The 22,068-nt window shown below is 52.0% G+C and overlaps 1 protein-coding gene across 1 annotated transcript in view; it reads left to right on the plus strand.

Moving 5' to 3' along the window:
* Positions 1–18,486, plus strand: part of LOC133356260 (uncharacterized) — a 32,977-nt gene extending 14,491 nt beyond the window's left edge. Inside the window, exons 8-21 of the mRNA XM_061573662.1 lie at positions 6,832–7,010; positions 7,467–7,634; positions 8,101–8,262; positions 9,385–9,491; positions 10,431–10,563; positions 11,125–11,329; positions 12,092–12,273; positions 13,010–13,166; positions 14,864–15,025; positions 15,439–15,587; positions 16,219–16,391; positions 16,813–16,870; positions 17,417–17,575; positions 17,945–18,486. Coding sequence (XP_061429646.1) covers positions 6,832–7,010; positions 7,467–7,634; positions 8,101–8,262; positions 9,385–9,491; positions 10,431–10,563; positions 11,125–11,329; positions 12,092–12,273; positions 13,010–13,166; positions 14,864–15,025; positions 15,439–15,587; positions 16,219–16,391; positions 16,813–16,870; positions 17,417–17,575; positions 17,945–17,992 — 2,042 coding nt within the window. The 3' untranslated portion in view covers positions 17,993–18,486. The remainder of the gene's footprint in view (positions 1–6,831; positions 7,011–7,466; positions 7,635–8,100; positions 8,263–9,384; positions 9,492–10,430; positions 10,564–11,124; positions 11,330–12,091; positions 12,274–13,009; positions 13,167–14,863; positions 15,026–15,438; positions 15,588–16,218; positions 16,392–16,812; positions 16,871–17,416; positions 17,576–17,944) is intronic.
* The last annotated feature ends 3,582 nt before the right edge of the window (positions 18,487–22,068 follow it).

Below are 22,068 nucleotides of genomic sequence, written 5' to 3' on the forward strand. Positions count from 1 at the left end.
GATGCCGAGTTAATCTAAGTTAATCTTGCATACTTACACCACACCTGCATAACCGCATACGATTAATTGCCTTATTCCGATCGATAACCCACCCTCGTCACCGAGGCGGGGTCTGGTTATCATAACGACTTGCATTATCATAATTACACCCACTCGCATAATTAATACGATTACCTCTCGAATTGGCATAATTAAAATGTGCGTAATTACATAAATTCAACATATTTCCGGATAATTACACATTTGGCCAAATTTCATTTAATTATTATTATTTCCACTGAATATTCATAACCCACATATACAACATAATAATTTCACCCACGCACGCATACAACATAACAAATTTTCATACCCAACATATACAACATAATGGGGGCTCGTCCGGGATCTCTCGCAGACAGTTATGCATGAATTCAGGAACGAATCACTGATGTGTTAATCAAAGTGTTGTGAACTAACGTTGCCTTGTGATTGTAAACGGGGGTATACAAACAAAACGCGCTCTGAAGGGAAATACCAGAGTAGCAGAGTATAACAAAGACAGCTGGGCTGAGATTATTTGCTCGAGTTGAACTGACGCATCCTGTGATACAATTGTTTATATGCACTCTGAAAAGAAATATTAAGGTAACTCTTGCCATACTTAAGATGCTAGGATTAAGAATAATATTTGAATGGGTTACGGGATACGGGGAGCTCGTATTTAAACGTACCGACCAATCTGTTACAAAGCAGTACAGTCAGAGAGACATATGGGAAGGGAGCTGTATCGATAACACGAACACACCTCGGGGGAAACTAATTGACTGGATAAAAAGTAACGAAGGCAAACACGATGCAAAAACTGCAGAGAAGGCAGGACAGGACTCATACCTTCTCACACAGGCATACAGACAGGGATTGTGGAATGAGGGAAAATTTGGAAAGGAAACGGGAGAGAAATCGTCTCTAATAAACGACGAGAAATGTCCTCACACCCTCGAGAGGGAGGAGAAATCAAAGCTCGCGACACCAGCGAAACTCACAGACGTTGAGCCACAGAATAAATATGGAAGTAACATCAAATCACTCTCTTGGGTACGTGGACAGAGTCCAGGGATTGATCGCACAAAAGTTAAAGTAAAATCGCCAGGACATGGTACACTAAGGGCAGAGGCAAAAACTGAAGGGAAATGGCAACACGAGCGACACGGCCCTGGGCGCGCACACAGAAAATGCACACCACTTAAACACAAGAGACACAGCACAGACCAAAGTGACAGATTGCCTGATGATAACTTGTTTGATGATGACGCTGTCAGCAATCAACTTTCGGAATACCTGTTCACCAGTAAAACCCTTAAGTTGATGGACAAGGCTCTAGTCAGAATTCCCGATTTTGACCCCCACAATAAGACTATGGATATCCACACACATATCGCGACAGTGGAAGAGGAGGCAATGATTAGAGGGCTGAGGAGACGGGATGAAAAAGCGAGTTTGTTGAAACGGACCTTACATAAAGAATCTATTCCATGGGTAAAGTCACTACCACACAAGGTTAGAAATGAGTTTAAACAATTGAGCCTGGCAGTGATTCGGAAGTTTGGAGAATATTCGACACTCACTGAGGGGTTTTATGCTGTAAAATCGATGACCCAGGGCATGGACCAAGATCCACGTGACTACCTCGTCCAATTTAAAAGAGCGTATTACGCAGGCGATGTGAATCAATACCACGAAGGGGATAAAATGTTCAAAATTATGTTTTTTGAATCCTTGAGCCCAGAGATTACAGAAAGGGTGAGAATGGTTTTGAATCCAGAAACCGCATCCTTACGCCGCATAGAGAGCAAGGCGTACATGGCATGGTTATACAGAGCTAAGAATCATAATTCGGATCCAGAACACAGGGAGAGGGATGAGGAACCCAGCCTCTCAGAGAGGAATAAAAATCACCGAGCAGTCCCACCATGCAGAGAGCAGCAGAAACGCACGCACACATGGCAAAATAACCCAGAGAGAGGTTGGCACGAGAATGAGAGCGGCACAAAGCCGAACATTCAGGAGAATCGCAGGAGGGGGAGGTTCAGAATAGAACCATACCAACACCCCATGCCCCGACATGCGCAAGGTCAAGATTACCCACAGGGATGGCGAAGTAACAATCCAGGAAAAATTTGGCACCCAAATGGGAAAAACACTGGGCCAAGGGTGCAGGAGAATCGTAGGAGGGAGAGGTTCAGAGCAGAACCATATCAACACCCCATCCCACGACACACGCAAGGTTCAAATTACGCACAGAGATGGGAAGATAACCACCTAGCGGGAAGGTGTTACACATACCGCGGAGGTATGGATGCGAACATTCACGAGAATCGCAGGATGGGAGGTCAAACACAATCGATCCAATTCCGACCAATTCCTCCACCGGCTATACCAGGAGGGAATAGAGGAATAACACAGAATACGGTCCAAATACGTGATGAACCATCCACAGTGATTGAGAGCGGGCAGCCCATACGCGCCACACCCGCCGAGGTGTTAAACCCGGCGCTCAATGTGAAATACAGGCAGGCTGCAAGTGACAGGGCGGGCAAAAACGTGGACAGTGCTCCCGTAAATGACGCGCGGATCGAATACAAGGACAGGGTTGAATTGAAGCGTGATCGGACAGTACAAAAACAGACAGCAGGGACACGCCCTGAGGAGCGCAGGCATGAGCCTTTGAATGGAAAATATCCAAGGGAAACCAAAAATTATGTGGATCGGAGTGCTAAAATGGAGACGAATGTCCATGACGTACCGGGAATGGTGTTGAAATCCAACACACTAGTAAAAACAAAGAGGGCAACATTACGAGGGACAGAATTAAATCGACACACTGACTCGGCAAATGTGCATGTAATCGCAGAGAGAGCGAATGCCTCGAACCAAGTGTCAAAGTGGGTCGTGTGCGCGAATTCTGGTTATGTGCAGCACAATTTTTCACCACACACTCCCACGACACAGAGAGTCAGAGAGGAAACTACAAAAACGAACCCGAAAACCGTGATCGAATTATCGAAGTGATAAGTGGTGAACGAGGCAACATGAGGAAGGTAACGCATAAATGCGTTCGAAACCGCTACCTAGCGTTTCCCAGGATTTAACAAAAACAAAAATGAATATTCGTCGGAGTCATGATGTATCAGAACCGATGTAACGCAATATCGATGTTTAACGCTTGTTTAATTTTCTTTGCTCAATTCAAATATAACCATGTTAAGTTGTGACACGTACGCGCGCGTTGTAAGGAATAGCAGCAAAACTTGAGGACAATCGATGGTTCATGATGGAAGAAGGGTATACATTTTTTTTAAAAATAACCCGTGGCCATTTGACCACTGGTCATTTTTAAAAGGGCGGTATGTTGTATCCTAACCCTTCTTCCATAATTGAGATTAATAATATTTGATGATTTTTATATATTATCTTTTTACTTGTTTTTTTAATGAGTGAAACACACCAAAGCGCACCAAACTGCAAAACACCAGGTGTTGTTAAGTAATGAACGAGAGGAGGGCTAGGATGACAGAATTGCAACCTTGCTTCAAGGCAAAGGCAGTGAAAGGAAGCAGAGGCGCCTTTGTCTAAGTCATAACCACAGAAAGCCAGGAATCATCACTGATTGTGTGTTAGGGATTCCGAGCTAATTAGAACACGTGCACACAGAAAGGGAGGTAGAAGCACGCCTTGTTCTCCTGCAGCTGAGGAAACATAGATAAACCCAAGAAGGCCTTGGACCTGAAATTAAGAATAACATTCCCAGAGCAGAAGGTTGGAGGGCACAGGGAGAGCTGATTTAAAAAAAATGTTGTATATCTCTCAAGGCGGGCAGACCCAGCTAAATAACACGGCTGCGGGGGTCACCAGAAGTTCGCGTTCGCCTAGTTAAGACAAAAAGCTCAATTATTCTGTATTGCTATTAAAGTAACGTTAAAGTCGGAATTTAACAACAGGGTAGGCTAAAGTTTGATATTCACACCCACTCCAATTAAACCAGGTCACAAGTACGCCTACTGAACCATCACCATCATTAAGTCAATATGAAATGTTATTTCCATACTTTAATGCTTTCTATACAACTCGACCCGAAGCATATGCATGAAAAGACAAAAGTAAAACTTATGGAAAAGCCAGGATAACGGGATGAATCACCACCAGGTCGAATATAAATACATAATAAAAAACGATGTTAAACCCAGGGTCGGAGAGAAAGGGAGATCCCGGCCGTCTTTGTATCCCCGCAGCGCGGGATAGGGAGTGTGTATACGCTCGGGGAGACGCCTCCACTTGGGTCGGGCACCACGATGGGAAACGACAGACCTTAGGTTACATGCAGAATCATAGCTGTGAAATAGTAAGGGACAAATGTTAACTTAAAACTTTTTAGCCATTTCTTTGTGCGCCGGGTCGGAGAGAGCGTTGCCCCTCCCTCCAGGTGGTGCCGAACAAAGACGCCTATGAGACGATTTGTAACGTCTGTGTTTTGGGTCATGAAGAAGGCCAGACAAGAGATAATATTGCACCCAGACAGAGAGACGACTTCGAGGCAATTTGTAACATCTGATTGTTTGCTCGTGGGTTTTATGGAGGGAGTGTGACAACGAATATACCGTCAGTGATGCACACAAGGACACACGGACATACGGACAGACACATGGACACACCTGCCTACGGACAGATCCTGACACAGCAAAAATCGGAGGAAGCCCCGCCTTGTGGGCGGGATCCAGGGGGAATTTTCGGCATAAAGTAAAGGATCCTGAGCATTGGAAACCAGTGCGACGGGAGGGTCCACTCAGGAGTGCGACGGGAGGGTCGACTCAGGAACGAGTGCGACCAGAGTGGGTCCACTCAGGAGTGCGACCAGCGGGTCCACTCAGGAGTGCGACCAGAGGGTCGACTCAGGAGCGAGGGCGACCAGCGGGTCGACCCAGGAGCGAGCTCGACCGGGAGGGTCGACTCAGGAGCGAGCTGCGACCAGCGGGTCGGCTCGACTCATCTTCAGCTCGTCAACCTCTGCCGAATCGGGGGTCTCTGCTGCCACCGGAGTGGTGAGCATCGCGGATCGGCGACAACCCAGAGCTGCACGCTACGAGCGAGTTGTGGGCGCCACCTACCGACCGGGTTCCGAACTGCGACAGCGTATCAACAGGCCATCCGAACCAATTCGCCACGGGATCGACTGATACGTATGACGCGCACCGCCCCCTCACCACACGACCACCAGGCGTCTGTTTGACCTAAAGAATCGACTCCGAACACTGACTATTCAAGACAACTCTTACCACTCAAAAACACTCGAACCCATAAGCCATCCGTGGCTGGAAAGCATCACAACGAGACCGAGTGATGGCCCTCCGTCGTTTATAAGAGTATTCTTAATTTTTATCTTTAATATTTAGTGGGCTGTACTCTTAATCGCATAAATTCCCAACAGATCCATCAATACGAACTGATTCTTGGCACCTCCTTCCGCCGAGCCACGCTCACGTGGGGAGTGGTGGCCCACCGGATCCTTATCAGGTGATCTGGTCCCCAATTAGTAAACTTGGTATAAGATAACAATCTTCGGAAAAGGAGCACCGTCGCAGGCCCTTACTCCGAGCCGTTCTGAGATAACCTGCCGATGTATCTGTTGAGATTGGTGCCTTTAAGAATAATAACTGTTTTGATTGTGTTTTTTTTTATCGCCGTATAATCTTTCAAGTATCTTTCAGTCATAATCGCCGCACGTACTCGCATCCTCTACAGAATATTCAACTGTTCCGTGACCCAAGGTGTTAACAACGTGATAAGGGTTGCGTATGATCAATAAGGAGTGCGGTACTGCGTGAACAATATTGAGTATAATCATTCATTAACGTTAAGGTTTTCTTAGCATAGTATTTGCATGTTTTAACGACTCTCTCTCTCACTAACAACCATCGCGTTATGCGGGATCCATGTGCCGTTGTCAAAGTGAAATCAGACAATCGTTGATGATACTGTATTGATGCCGTATTGACGTTCCGGGATTGAGAGTTCGCATACTATATCATAGTTAAGGTTGAATTAGTAATAAATTGATCAATACAGAAGTGGTTGTGTGATTCTTTCCTGAAATCTATGCATAAGATCTGCTTCTGCGTTGAGATTTGAACTTGGTGACCTTAATAAACACACTAATACATACTCAGTAAATGTTAAAGCGATAACGGGGTGAACCGGGGACCTAAATATAACCACGAATACCCACTCTGGGAATGTTAAAGCGAGAATGAGACGAACCTAGACAACGATGCCGAGTTAATCTAAGTTAATCTTGCATACTTACACCACACCTGCATAACCGCATACGATTAATTGCCTTATTCCGATCGATAACCCACCCTCGTCACCGAGGCGGGGTCTGGTTATCATAACGACTTGCATTATCATAATTACACCCACTCGCATAATTAATACGATTACCTCTCGAATTGGCATAATTAAAATGTGCGTAATTACATAAATCAACATATTTCCGGATAATTACACATTTGGCCAAATTTCATTTAATTATTATTATTTCCACTGAATATTCATAACCCACATATACAACATAATAATTTCACCCACGCACGCATACAACATAACAAATTTTCATACCCAACATATACAACATACCCGATACCCGTACCCTACCCGTCTACCGGGTAGGGTACGGGTACGGGTACGGCCGGGTACGGGTACGGGTACCCGTTTGTGACCCTGGTGCGGCCGGGTACGGGTAAGGAATCAAAACCCGTTTGCGACCTCTGCCCCCCCCCCCCCCCCCCACCGCAGCAGAGGCCACACTGCAGCTCGCCTTCCACCTCAATGCCCTCCTTCAGAAGCACTTCCCGGAGTGGCGACGCATCGCCGACATCTCGCAGCGAGTGGTCGCGCGGCTGCAGGAGGGCGACCCGCACCTGCACGCGCGGCTGCTGAGGCTGACGCGCGACGTGGCGGCACCACACACGCAGGTGGGAGCGGCGCCCCGGGCGCGCACGACGCCGCTGGGTCGTGGGAACCGGTGGCGCGGCGGACGGCACGCTGCACCCGCGCTGCGGTCGTAACGAAACGTCTCAGGGGCACGGGTTTGGGGTTGGCAGCTGTCCCTTCGAGGCGCGAGCTGAAATGCAGCGCCCAGTGGAGTGGGCTTCACGGGGAGACGTTGCCATTGGTTGTTGTTTCAAAATAAGCGATTTGCGAAACGTTTTTCAACATGTGGCAAATTTGGGCCGTGACGCCGGCAAAAGTCGGACCCGACGTCCCGTGGCAAGCACCGGTCTTGGAGTTCCCTCTAGGTCTACTCGGCCTTAAAATGGGTCCCCGGTGCAAAAGCAGCCGAGCGCGGTGCCGGCCGCACGGCTGTGGTGTCGTCGCCCGAGCCACAAACCGGTCGCGTGGCTGGCATGGACGGCGTTCTGCTCCGACAGAAGGAATTCCGGAGCCTCCTGGAGTGGGGCGACGACGAGGAGAAGCAGAAGCATTCGCACACGGGCGACGGGGAGCGCGGAGACTCTGGAGGAGACGCGGCGGAGCACGGGGACCCGCACGGCCCCCCGCCCAGCATCCTGCTGGTCTTGCGCAAGTGGATCGGAGAGGTGGGCCCCATGAGCCCCTCCCTCCACGCCTGCCGCGTGTGGAGCGGTGGCTAGCGCACGCGTCCCACCCAGCGCAACTGCCTGGGCCAGTTCGTGCCTACGACATTCACCTGCCAGTTTCTCTCCTGAACCTCCAAGTAAGGTGTGAACAGGCGAGAGTGCCCCGCAAGGGCAGGCGCGTTCAGTCTCACGACTGGTGAACAGTACCCGACTGCACCACACACACGCTGCGCTACGATCACAGTGGCCAGTCCTGGGCCTCCCCTAGATCGACTCGGCCTCAAATGAGTACGTACCTTGCATGGCCTACAAACGAAAGTACCAAGGAGACAAATGCGGCCTGGTTGTGGCGTTGGCCACACCACAGCCCCTTGTGCACAGTGCCGGCCTCAACAGGCGCCCACTAACTTAATTTGCTCCGACAGTCTGTTAAAGGCCGTGCGGGGGATCTTTGTCTTTTTTGCAGGCATTCGTGAGCGTGCTGTCGGCACCGGCCGTGCTGCTGCTGTGGGACCAGCTGTTCCTGAGCGCGTGGGATGAGCGTGTGTTTGTGGATTCGTGCCTCGCGCTGCTGTTGCTGCTCAGGGACCAGATCATGGCGTGCGCCGACTGGAGCTCGCTCATCCAGGTCCGAGTGATGGCGCACACCCGCATGCGTGCGTGTACCTGCATGTGTACCTGCGTGTGTACCTGTGTGTGTACCGCCGCGCATGTGCGTGTATTAACGTGCCTGTGTACTGTTGTGTACACACACAGTGGCGGCCGGGCGTGGTGCTGGCCAACCCCATCCCTCATTCTAGATTTGAAGCTTTCGTGACTGCAAGGATTCATATTCTTAGGTTTTTTCGGTAAAGTCACGTAGGTAAAAAATTAAAATTAATAAAATAAAATCAAAATAAAATAAAAATCACGACGTTTCGGAGGCAACACAAGCTTCCGTCTTCAGGTGGGACCGTCACAGCACGCTTGCTGTATCAAGTAAAAAAAAAGAATACCCATCCCTCATACTGGCTCAAACAGTCTGTTAAGGCTATACGGGGATTTTGTCTTTGTATGTTCGTGTGAGGAGTGGTAGTGTAGCGGTTAGCACGCCGCACCGCCAACCCGGCCATGTGAGCTCGGCCAACACCAGTGACTATTAATTTAAGTGGTCCTGGGCCTACCCTAGGTCGACTCAGCCTCAAATGAGTACCTGGTGCCATGTGTGTATATCGCCACTGGGGACAGAAAAGGCAGCCGCGCGTGGTGTTGACCGCCCACCCCCTCGTGTGCCGTGTTTGCCTTTATAGGTACTCGCAAACAGCACATGCCCCAACAGTCTGTTAAGGCTATACGGGGGATCTTTGTCTTTGTAGGCAATTGCAAGGCCGTGACTTTACCTACTTCCACGATGTATTCATGATAGTTTTAGTTTTCTCGTTCATGCAAATTGCGTCGCTCACAGTCGTGGAAGAACCACAGTCGAGCGGGGGAAGGCAAGCAGTTGCCAGGTGGCAAGCCGACGCTACCCACGATTGCCCAAGATCCACAGTCCTCTACATAGTAAGATGTTGTCAGCCAATGAATGGGCGGTGCGTTTACATGCGGGAGCAAACCGGAACACCCGGTGAAAAATCCACCGTGCGTGCGATAGGGCCAACACCCTTTTCCGTACAGAAGTCTGCGCCTTGCTGTGCAGCATCACCGTCACCACTGCCCCGGCTGCGCATTTGCTGGAGCTGGCTGTGTGCTGCCGCTGCTCTTGCTGCAGGTGCTGTTGGAGGAGACGCAGCGTCTCTACACGGTGGACGTGGCACGGGCGTTGGCGCACCTGCGGGGAGACGGCGACGCGCTGGCCGTGCCTGCGCTCAACCGCTGGTGCGTAATGGGCCCCGGGCCGCCGCGTTTCGCTCCATGAGCTTCTTCAGTGCCGCGGAGAGAAACGGAGTGCGGCAGCCCGAGGGCACGTGGGGGGAGCTGCCGCGTGGCGCAAGCCGTGTCCTGCACCCACGCACACGTGTCGTCTGCACAGCCGCTTTGATCAATCCACTGCTGGATGAGGGCCTTGGGGGGTTGTTTGACTTTAGCACGCTGGTCAGTGCAGGTGGACGAAGGCGGTGAGCATAGACATGGGGCCATACAAATACAGTACAACGAAGGTTTTGGCTGTACTGACTTCTGCTGCCCGAACCCGGACGAGTGGGAGTCGTGTCATCACTGCATGAGTATGCATTGCAAAGACAAAGATCCCCTGTACAGCCTTAACAAGACTCCTGCACAAAAGCTGTAAGCTAGCAACTATTAAGTTATCGTATCATGCCCGCCCACCTTTGTCTCCCCAATGCTGATGTTCATACAACCATCCCGACTATTCGGAATTGAACTCTGGTGGCCGGGCTTTGTAGAGCAGTGCACTAACTGCTGCACCACCGCTCTCCCCCCCCTCACAACAACAACAACCACCGCCATTCGCCACTAAGTGGCGGTGACGTCACCACGGCGCTTGTGCCAGGCTATGTACACGTTAAAGCCACGCAAAGTGTCCAACGCTCGCTAGCAGGTCACGGGAGAGACTCAGGTGCCATGGATTGACTGACTGAGATCACTGGCTGATGCCCCCTACTGTTCCAGCTTGCTGTGTTGTAGCCACCTGGCACTCCGCTCGTTGTAATTAGCCGGAATTGAACTCGGGTCGTCGGGCTTGTAGAGCAGCACGCTAACCGCTGCACCACCTCTCCGCCCCCCCTGCCCTCACACACACGTACGCACACACACGCGCGCACGCACGCACGCGCCACACACGCGTGACCCTGGCAGGCACGGCGCCCTCTCCCCGTGGGTGGCCCACGACCCGAGTGTGGCGCCGCCCGCCCCGTGCCGGCCCTCCGAGCCGTTCGTCCTCCACATCGACGCCGTGCGCTACCTGCCCGATTGCGCCACCATCATCAAGGTGCGGCGAGGTTCCGCCCTGAGCAGAGGAAGTGTGTCACGTGCGTGCAGGGGAGGAGGAGGAGGGGCTGCCACGAAGGAGAGAATTGACGTCCAAACCTCAGCACGGATGGGATGACGATCGTGCATGATGATTGCTGCCAGCCTCAATAGGCGCTCGCTAACAGCACTTATCCGAACAGTTTGCTAAAGGCTACACGGGGGTCTGTTGTGTTTTAGTGGGGGGGGGGGAGGGGGCTGAGACGGAGGTTTCTTTCGATCCGAAACTAAATATTTTGGGATCGTCTGAAATACAATGTCGAGGCCCGACTTTCAAATCCTCTCGGGTGAATGCGAACGTGGCGAGAGCGCACCCCCCGTGATGGCATCGGCGGATCTGGCCACGGCGACGTCTCGACCTCTTTTGCCAGATTCCGAATCTGCAGCCGGATCGTGTGAACTCGCTTTGTCGCCCAGCGCCGCCACCATCGTCGCGATTACGCTCGTTCACCTGGGAAAGCCCAGCAGCGCTGCTCCGCCCAACGTCGAGCGCGAGCCTCGCGTGTGCTCCGCGAGCGCGCAGGTGACGGGCCGCGTGGTGAAGTCGGGCCTGGAGGGACTGGAGGACATCATGGCCGTGCCAGAGTTGGACAGCCTGGCGCGGAGCCCCCACTTCTCGGAGTGCGTCTCGATCCCCGCGGGGAGCGACGCGCGGGTGCACGACGACGCGCTGCTGCTGCTGCGCGTCTACACGCTGGAGAGGGACTCGCGGCGCGCCGTCGTCATCGGTGCGCAGCCCGAACCGCGGCCCGAGATCCCTGCGTGAATGAAATGAGGGCTCCACCTCTTCCACCTTTATGGGATAGCGTGTTTCCCCCTTGCACGTGCGGGTTTTCTCCCAGTGCTCCGGTTTCTTCCCGCCTGTAAGCACTCGTTAATTGGCTGAAAACATCTTAATTTATATGGGACTGCAGAGCTTGGGCAATTGTTCACCGCGTGGCTGCTGCTGCTGCCTTCCCAGCCATCTGTGGTTCCTCCTCTTGACACCTCTGAGCCGTTCTCTGTCTCCGAGAGCGAGCGACAGCAGTGCAATGGCGACAGTAGGCGGCGGCGCAGTTTTTCAAGTTGAAATTCCATTTTTAAAAAAAGCCACGGATATTTCGTTCATGAGGATAGGAGCTGAGTACTGAGAGCAGCCGCTCACCCGCAACACTCTGAAAATGAGGATTCCACCTCGCCTGGTATACAGGAGGTTGTGGGTTCAATCCTTACCCTGACGCCTGTATATTTGGCGTTTGCATGTTCTCCCCATGGTTGCGTGGATTTTCCTCCGGGTCCACCGATTTTTCCCTCCGCTGATTATTTGGCCGCTACACATTTACACGTGATGAGCCAAATCGTCGAGCTGTCATTTGTGGCCAGGTCACTTTTGAAAAAGAGCTACGTAGCTCAGTGAGCCTTACCTGGCGATAATAGTTTAAGCACTTTAACAAACATCCGGACGGTGTGGCGCGTGCTCCCGTGCGCCTGCGTGTCCGCGTCGTCTCCAGGTAACGTCCTGTTCGGGCTGTTCCGGAGCGACGGATGTCTCAAGAGCGGCGGGCACCAGCTGAGGCTGTGGGCGGGGATGCCCGATCCCGGGGACTCGGCTCCGCTGAACGAGCACTCGCTCGTCCATCACCCGCTTGTGCCGGCGTGCACCATCCTCATCCGCTTGCTGCCGCTCACTCCGGTAAGGGTCCTCAGCGAGCGGCTTCTGCACGGCGCGGCCGCTTGCCAGGTTTAGGCTACGTGGCGGCAGAGTTGAGTTGATTTTCTGCAAAGTGGCTGAGAGATAAAACTATATAAGTAATATATATTAAAAAAATATAAACACGCTTTAATGAAATGTAACGGACTAGTAATGGAAGAACTCCACGACTCCAGGAAGTGGCCCCGAAGCTTGCCACAACGTTAGAGACCGTGGTGATTTACAGCCAACGTCAGTTGAGCGTGGACAATTAGATCCAAGCCGAAACATAACATATAAAAAATAATATTTAAAAATATATATATTATTTGTAATGATAGAATATAGTATTGTCATTAGTATGACATAAGTATACCAAGTTTGCAGTCGATGGAAGTGGGTAAAAATTGAGTTGCAAGATTTGAGGATACAACAACAGACAGAGTGAGTTAATAAAAAGCGTGTAATAAAAACTAAACTAAACTGTTTTTATTTGACCAGGTGAAGCCTACTGAGCTATGTAGCTCTTTCTCAAAAGGAGACGTGGCCACAAATGATCGCTCAACGACGAAGTGGCTTATCACGTGGAAAGTTATTTCAGCCAAATAAGAGCGTGTTGATTCTAAATATGGAGGGGAAAACCGGAGGTCCGAGAAAAATGCACGCGACCGCGTGGAGAGGGATGTGTAAACTCGGCAATGTCTCCTGCCCCCGCCAAACGCCCCCCCCCCCTCATCAGGAGCCGAGGCCCCGGCCCTCGTACGAGACAGGGTTCTACTTGACGGAGGGGGCCCGCCCCTCGCCCTCGGAGATCAACATCATGAGCTCGTACAGCAGGGACGACGCGGGCTCCCCCCGCACCGTGCGGGACTGGCTCTCCGTGCTGCACCCCGGTGGTACGCCGTCACACCGTCACATCGTCACAGCATCACATCGTTACGCCGTCACTCCGTTTCACCAACACACCGTCACACCGTCACATCATCACATCATCACACCGTTACTCCGTCACATCGTCACACCGTCACATCATCACATCGTTACGCCGTCACTCCGTTTCACCATCACACCAACACACCGTCACACCGTCACACCGTCACAGCATCACATCGTTACACCGTCACATCGTCACACCGTCACATCATCACATCGTTACGCCGTCACTCCGTTTCACCATCACACCAACACACCGTCACACCGTCACACCGTCACAGCATCACATCGTTACGCCGTCACTCCGTTTCACCAACACACCGTCACACCGTCACTCCGTTTCACCAACACACCGTCACACCGTCACTCCGTTTCACCAACACACCGTCACACCGTCACTCCGTTTCACCAACACACCGTCACATCATCACATCGTTACGCCGTCACTCCGTTTCACCAACACACCGTCACACCGTCACTCCGTTTCACCAACACACCGTCACATCATCACACCGTCACTCCGTTTCACCAACACACCGTCACACCGTCACTCCGTTTCACCAACACACCGTCACACCGTCACATCATCACACCGTCACTCCGTTTCACCAACACACCGTCACACCGTCACATCATCACACCATCATTCCGTTTCACCAACACATCATCACACCGTCACTCCGTTTCACCAACACACCGTCACACCGTCACATCATCACACCGTCACTCCGTTTCACCAACACACCGTCACACCGTCACATCATCACACCATCATTCCGTTTCACCAACACACCATCACACCGTCACTCCGTTTCACCAACACACCGTCACACCGTCACATCATCACACCGTCACTCCGTTTCACCAACACACCGTCACACCGTCACATCATCACACCATCATTCCGTTTCACCAACACATCATCACACCGTCACTCCGTTTCACTAACACGCCGTCACACCGTCACATCATCACACCGTCACTCCGTTTCACCAACACACCATCACATCATCACGCCGTCACGTCATCACGCCGTCACATCACCACCCTGCCACGCCACCACACCACACCAGGCTGCCACGCCACCACGTTTCGCTCCACAGGCTGAAAACTTGAGGAACTGAATTTGTTCGTAGCTGCACTGCGCTACGAACCCGGCAACCGAAGTTCGATTCCCGCTCACCGCCAACATCAATGACAAATATCAGAACCGGTCCTGGGCCTCCCCTAGGTCAACTATGCATTAAATGAGTACCTGATTTCATCTTCTGACAGACCTGTTCTTCACATGAGGACGCTGTCTTTCCGACAGACCTGTTCTTCACCTGAGGACGGCTGCTTGCATTGTGGCCGAAACGTCGTGAGAATTGTATTTTATTATGTTTTATTTTTATTATTGTATTATTTCCCTTCTACGTGACTTTACTGAAAGAACCAAGAAGATGAATCCCTGCAGTCACGAAAGCTTTAAATCGATACCTGATTTCAGTGTGTAAATTGGAGCAATGGAGAGACAAAGGCGGCTGGCCGGGGCGTGGTGACTGCTCCACCACATCGTGTGCCGTGCCGGGCCTCCGCAGGTGCTCGCTAATGAACACCAACACCTTGCGGAGACTACACGGGGAACCTTTGTCTTTGTCTTTGCGTGTGTGCGTTGCAGAGCTGCCTGCGGACTGGCGCAGCGTCTACCTGGAGCTGCTGGACGCGCGGCGGGCGCTGCCCCCGGGCTGCCCGGCGCCGCACCTGAGCCCGCTGAGGGCCGTGCGGTACCGGCAGCGCACCGGCGTTTGCGTCAGCGTCACGGACGCCAGCGTCACATCACGTACCCGGCGCACACGTGCAGACACAAAGACCGCCCGTGTTGCCTGTAGTGCTGTTTTTTTGTACGCCGCACCGGGTGCTCGTTTGAGGCTGAGTCGACCTAGCGGAGGCCCAGGACTGGTTCACATATTCGCCACTGTTACTGGGTCACGAGCTTGGGTCGCCGGGTTTGTAGCGCAGTGCTGAACTACCGCTGCCCGTGCACAAAGACGCACACGCAAACAAGTGCTTTTGAACTGGCCACAGCACCCTGTTATATCATCCCTTTGGCTTCCGATGGCGTCCGTCAGGACTCGATCTCGTCCTACTCACCAGCCCCCATCGGTAACAACTGTTGGCCGGTTCGAACAGGGCAATGAATTTATCGCTGCACACATCTCACCCCTGCGTGTTGTTGTATTGCGCGCGAGCCAGGCGGCTGCCCGTACCATTACGTACGGGTGTTGGCGAACATATTGCCGAGTGCCGAACTGGACACGCGCGCCGTCAAGGAGATCGTGATCGCGAACCGTTTGAACCTCGTCAACTGCGGCACTCTGAGCGGGGAGCTGGAAAACTGTAAGGTGCGTGATGCGAGTGGAGGCCGGGTGGTCCGAGGGGTCAGAGCGTTGAGCCGGTACCGCTGACGTGCCTGGGTTCCAATCCGGGGTTCAGCCGCTGCCTGTGATTAAACCGGGATCTCAAGTGCAATGAGTTGATGGTCTCAGCCTGGTCACCAGTGACTCACGTAAGAGACCCATAGACTCACATAGACTCACATAGAGACGCATAGACTCACATAGACTCACATAGAGACCCATAGACTCGCATATAGACCCATAGACTCGCATAGAGACCCACAAACTCGCATAGAGACCCACAGACTCGCATAGAGCCCACAAACTCGCATAGCGACCCATAGACTCGCATAGAGACCCACAGGCCCACTTAGAGACCCAAAAACTCGCATAGAGACCCACAGACTCGCATAGAGACCCACAAACTCGCATAGCGACCCATATTCTCGCATAGAGACCCACAGGCCCACATAGAGACCCATAGACTCGATGAGTCAATCCTCTTGACTGCGTACGTGATTCGTGTTGTGCTGCGTATGCCGCGGGTGCCGGATGCGTCTTAAGCCGCCGACGCGTCAGCGACGCGCGATGGCATCGGCGGATCTGGCCACGGTGACGTCTCGAACTCTCTTGCCAGATTCTGAATCTGCAGCCGGACTGGGCGAACTCGCTGCTGCTCAGGGTGTTCGGCCGGAACGACGACGGCGACGACGGTGAAAATTCGGAATTTGCCGACGTGAGCAGCGCGGACTCCAAAGGGAGCAGCTCGTCGCCGCAGCTGGGCTGGGGAGTGCTGCCCCTGTTCCACGGGTAACTCAGGAGTGTAACGGGTGTCCTGGGCCCCGTGGTCATGGAGTTCCCTGTCCCACAGCCGCTCTCTAACTCAGCGGCATGAGGGCCCTGTAATCACAGAATTCCCTATCCCACAGCCGCCGCCTATCCATAACAGTTTTCTCCGTGACCATTTATGAAATATATGCATCGCACATTATTATCCTACAGTCTATAAAACTCTTAAAAGGATTTTATCCATCAAGATCTGAGGTTTCTGAATTCAACTGAATTATCGAGGGCATTGGTACACTTTTAATTTTCTGCATAAAGCCTGACACTCATCAGGCGGTAGTGAGGTAAGATGGTCCACTGAGTTGGAAAGTGGGTTTTGTGTGTCTTTAGTAATTGTATGTTTGGAAAAATGGACATTCTTTGTTTGAATTATTCTATGTTCCAGGCCATATGTGAGGACAGGAAAACATGACATTCTGCTGTTTGAAGGGGCTCCAGATGAGGTAACGCTGACCCATTCACTCCACACACACCGCCTGTATCAGCACACTGTGCAAGTTGTTGTAGTATTACTCAGCTTCGACCCCAAACTCTAACCTTTCACCTAGTCGACCGCTGGTCGATCACCGAATCTACGGCCGTCCGACATGCCTGAAGCTTTTATGAGAACCAGGATTTGTCGCCGGTTTTAGAATGTTCTGGCCTCATGATGACGATGACGACGCGCGGGCAAAGCGCGGAGGAGCTACCTGAGCAGCGGGTGGGACCAACGTCAGGAGGAGCAAATAGGAGGCCACTCGCTGTGCGCAGTGGTGCTAGCGGTTTGGTGTGGGCACTGCTATGCAAAAAAAATAAGTGGCGCGTGGGGCTGGTAGCTCACCGTGCGTTCTGGTTCGACCCTCCCAGATATCGGGTAGCTGTGTAGATCGCCGGCAAGGCAAGCACTGGATGCATTCTCACGCGAGGGGACTTCACGTGCGTGAGGCCGGCCGGTGAAGCGCGCAGAGCGTCCGCCCCTCCCTGACTCTCGCCCCTTCGATTATCGTCAGAACGTGGCGGCGCTGCTGACCCGGGGGGGTGGGGACGTCGCCTCGGCCCTGCGGGAGGCGGAGGAGAAGCAGTGGACTCGGCGAGCGCAGCTCTGCACCGGCCTCACCGTGGAGCTGTGGGACGGACATTACCTGGAGGCCGAGAGGCAGTCGCTCATGGTAACTTGAACGATGCCACAACAACGCCCCTCGTCAGGCGGCAGCGGTGGCGGGTGGCGCGGTGGTAACGCTCGAGGCTCACAGCAGGAAGCACCTGGGTTCGATTCCCGTTCATGGCCAACACCAGCGATATCTGAACCAGTCCTGGGGCTCCCCTAGGTCGATTAAGTACCTGGTGCGATAGTGAACATTGTCACTGGGGAGGTATTATCACCGGGTGTGGTGCTGGCCACCCATCCCCTTGTGTTCCGTGCTGGCCTTCAGACGTGCACGCGAACAGCTCTCGCCCCAACAGTCTGTTCAGGCTAGACGGGGAATCTTTGTCTTTGTGACCGGGCTGTTAACGGTAGATTGTCTGTCCGCCAACAGAACTGGGCCTCCAAGCATCAGGCGGAACATGGAGAAGAGCGACCGTAGCCTTCCTGTTCGTCTCCGTACGCGAGGCTCTGCTCGTGAGACGACGGAGACTTGGACGCGTCACACCCTCGGCCGGCCGGTTGGCCGGCCGGCTCCCCCTCGACGAATCCGCGACAGCGACCGCAGGCATCGACGGCACGCGGACACTGCGGCACTCTGCTTGGTGTCCGCTACTCGGCCGACTCGATGATGTCAGCTCGTGCTCCGGTTCAGAACGCTCAACAGGGCGGACCTCTTGACGGATGTCAGCGATGGCTCTCGTTCAATTGGATTCCTCCCACCGCCTCTGTCCGCCCAGGGGCATAAATGGGAACTACCGCAGTTAGTCGATCGGTGGGTATTGGGTGTGGGTACTCCTAACACATCTCCCACGACGTTACTGGGCCAGCATGGACGAGTTGACTCTAGATTTGAAGCTTTCGTGACTGCAAGGATTCATACTCTTAGTTTTTTTCAGTAAAGTCACGTAGGTAAAAAATAAAATTAAAAGTAATAAAAGTAATAATGGAAATAAAATAAAATAATAAATCACGACGTTTCGGAGGCAACACAAGTCTCCGTCAGCTAAATATTAGCTGTGACGGTCCCACCTGATGACGGAGACTTGTGTTGCCTCCGAAACGTCGTGATTTATTATTTTATTTTATTTCCATTATTACTTTTATCAACTTTTAATTTTATTTTTTAACTACGTGACTTTACCGGAAAAAACCTAAGAGTATGGACGAGTTGGCCAAAACTCACTCGAGAGATGGGCCCTCTAAAGCTGCCTCAGCGGAGGCCCTTCTGTCATCAGTGGCGTGAGAAAATAGTCCCAGAGCTGTGGCTCTACCACTGCGGCCTTCTGCCGGTGGCTGTGTTAAAGATGCCCAGACTGCTCACGATTCCTCTGTGTCAAGAGCGGCTGATGCACACTCACTCCAAGCCTTCATTGGTCGCATCTAAAACCCAAGCGCAACGTTCACTCCGTGCATCTGCTGTCTTGGAATTAATTCAATGTATTACTGTTTTTTACTACTATTTTATATGCTGATTATCGGTTCGCGTGAAAGTGCCAGTGGTGGAAATTCCATAGTATAATCGCTGTTGACTTCCCCACAAAGTGGAACTCATTTCATCCACCTCGGAGGGAGTAATTACAGACTGTCAACCCACTGACCAGGATTTAAACTTCGGATTGCGAGCCTCTCGCTCTGCAGGTGGACCACCCGGCCAGATTTTTGTTACTTTTTTGTGCTGGGTGGATTCTTACGTCGCAGGGTCGTGAGAGGCGGCAGGGGCTTAGGGAGGCTTTCATCCGACAGTGTCTTGGCCATGGCTGATGATCGTGATGGTGATGATGAAGCTGATTTTGTGGAGTTTTAGCATTGTGTAGTTGTTTTGTATGTATGTATGCTAAGAGGAGGTTTTGCTTTGACTAAAATTTTACCTTAAATAAATGTAAAAACCATAAAATTTTGGCAATACATTTGTTGACGTCTCAAGCCTGGATGATAATGCTTTAATACCACTGCCAGTTTTGGCTGCGATTGGGAGTATGGGTGTGGAGTCTGGGTTTGGAGTCTGGGTTTGTAGTCTGGGTTTGCAGTCTGGGTTTGGAGTCTGGGTTTGAAGTCTGCACTTGTAGTCTGGGTTTGGACTCTGGGTTTGGAGTCTGCGTATGCTATCGTGGTTGTGCTGCTGTGCAGTTCTCCCACATGCGTTACGGTCGTGCCCCACAATATCCGACGTTTGTTACCACACCGCTTTGTTACCTTACCGTTTCACCCTGGTCACCTTCAGTTATAATGAACACAAATTCAGACTCTTCTGCAGTCTCGCTGGTGTATACCGCTAACCAATTTGTTCATTCACAATGAACATGTGATCGAGTGAACTGGTGATCCTGTCTGCGATGTTTTTATTTTGTCACATCAGGCCATATATACACTCAGAGCTTCATCTCTCACTCGATATTTTGCGGAACCTTGCTAGGCTTGGCACTGTAGCAAGGCTTTCGCGGCGTAAGGCACTACCACGACAGCGATGCCCATCCAGAACAGAAAAGTCAAAATGATTTTTCATGCTCAAGTGGCTGCTGAAGCATCGTTCACAGCCCCTGAGCCAGTGGTGGAAATTCCACATTCCTATGACAGGAGTCAAGTCTCCCCAGAGGACAACCATCAGTGTTGACTTCCCCACAAAGTGGTACTCATTTTTATCGAGCTCTGGGGTGGAGATGATGATGATAATAATGTGCGGAGTCAACCCACCCCTACCAGGATTTGAACTCGTGACCCGCTGAGTCACCTGGCTCGGAACCGGGGTTCCAGACTGGTGGTGGCCGAACGGAATCGCTGCGTGTGTGTGAGCAGTGGATCAGTCGTGAGTTGTGGTGTAGTGGTTAGCACTATGCAGCACTACCAACCCGGCGTCCCTGTTCGAGTCCCGCTCACGGCCACAAGCACCAGTGACGATTAAACGGAACCGGTCCTCGGCATCCCCTAGGTCGACTCAGCCTCAAATGAGTACCTGGTGTGGAGTGGCATCTACATCTGTAGAACATGAAGAACCAGTGGCATCTACATCTGCAGATGATTCAACTTGTAAAGCCATTCCCCGTGTTTAGTGTACACGCCGTACAACATGTACGGAATCGATCGGAGTAAAGTTGGACTTACGAACACATCGACTTACGGACAGACCTCTGGAACCTAACTCGTTCGTAAGTAGAGGAGTCCCTGGACTCTCTTCCACGCTGACGAAGCGGGCGTTATCCACATTTTACCCCACCGCACGCACCCTGCCGATCGACTCATTGGAAAGTCCAGTGAGACATCTCATCCGTCACACCATCATCCCACCACCTTCATTTATCAAGTTAAAATCTGAACAAAGTTGTGTTTATTGCTCCAGGCAATTCTGTATTGCACCGTTTTTCTGCACACACACACACAATTGCCTGTACTAACCGGTTTTCTTGGCGGGTTTGGCGGTTACAACTCACGCTCACTGATGCCACCAACCCAGGAACCACACTCGCGATGGTGAATGTGAGCGCCACTTAAATAAGTAATATTTAAAACAACTTTTTTTAAACACGCTTTTATGAAATGTACTAGTAATGGCAGACTCGAAGAAGTGGCCCCGAAGCTTGCAATAATGTAAGGGACCGTGGCCAATTACAGCCAACGTCAGTTGACCGTGGACAATTAGACCCAAGCCGAAACATAACACATAAAAAATAATGTTTTTATGATAGAATATAGTATTGTCATCAGTATGACATAAGTATACCAAGTTTGCAGTCGATACCACATTGGGAAGTGGGTAAAAATTTAGTGACTTAAGATTTTACGATAACAACAGTGAGTTAAATAAAAGCGAGTATTAAAAAGCTTCAGGCCGCGCGTCTTATAATCCGGAATGCGTGTGACCAGACCTGTAGTCCTCTTCTGGCTGCGTCTTATAATCCGGCAATGACGTGATTTGTTGCGCGTCTCATGGTCCGCAATGTGACGAGAGATGTGCAAAACTTCATTCGGTGCGCGTCTTATAATCCGGTAGGGATGTGCGAGACAGGATTTAAATAATTTTTCAGAAACCGAACACGAGTGTGTGGGGGGTGCGTCTTACTTTCCGGTGTGATGGGGGGGGGGGCGGGTGCGTCTTACTTTCCGGTGTGATGGGGGGGGGGGCGGGTGCGTCTTACTTTCCGGCGTGGGGGGGGGGGGTGGGGTGCGTCTTACTTTCCGGTGTGTGGGGGGTGGGGTGCGTCTTACTTTCAGGTGTTGGGGGGGGGGTGCGTCTTACTTTCAGGTGTGTGTCTTACTTTCAGGTGTGTGGGGGGGTGCGTCTTACTTTCAGGTGTGTTGGGGGGTGCGTCTTACTTTCCGGTGTGTGGGGGGGGGTGCGTCTTACTTTCCGGTGTGAGGGAGGGGGAGGTGCGTCTTATAATGGGACAGCAGCGGCGGGTGGGCCACTGCTTCTGCCCTCGTCCCCAGCTCCTCCCCCCGCGGGTCGCGGTGGCGATGGGGCGGAGACGCAGGGGGAGGGGACGGAGGTTCAGTTTCATCTACAGTGCTCTTAGTTGTTTC

This window comes from Lethenteron reissneri, chromosome 53 (assembly GCF_015708825.2).
Source record: "Lethenteron reissneri isolate LAM-NWPU_2019-01 chromosome 53, ASM1570882v1, whole genome shotgun sequence".
In the NCBI taxonomy this organism is placed as follows: domain Eukaryota; kingdom Metazoa; phylum Chordata; class Hyperoartia; order Petromyzontiformes; family Petromyzontidae; genus Lethenteron; species Lethenteron reissneri.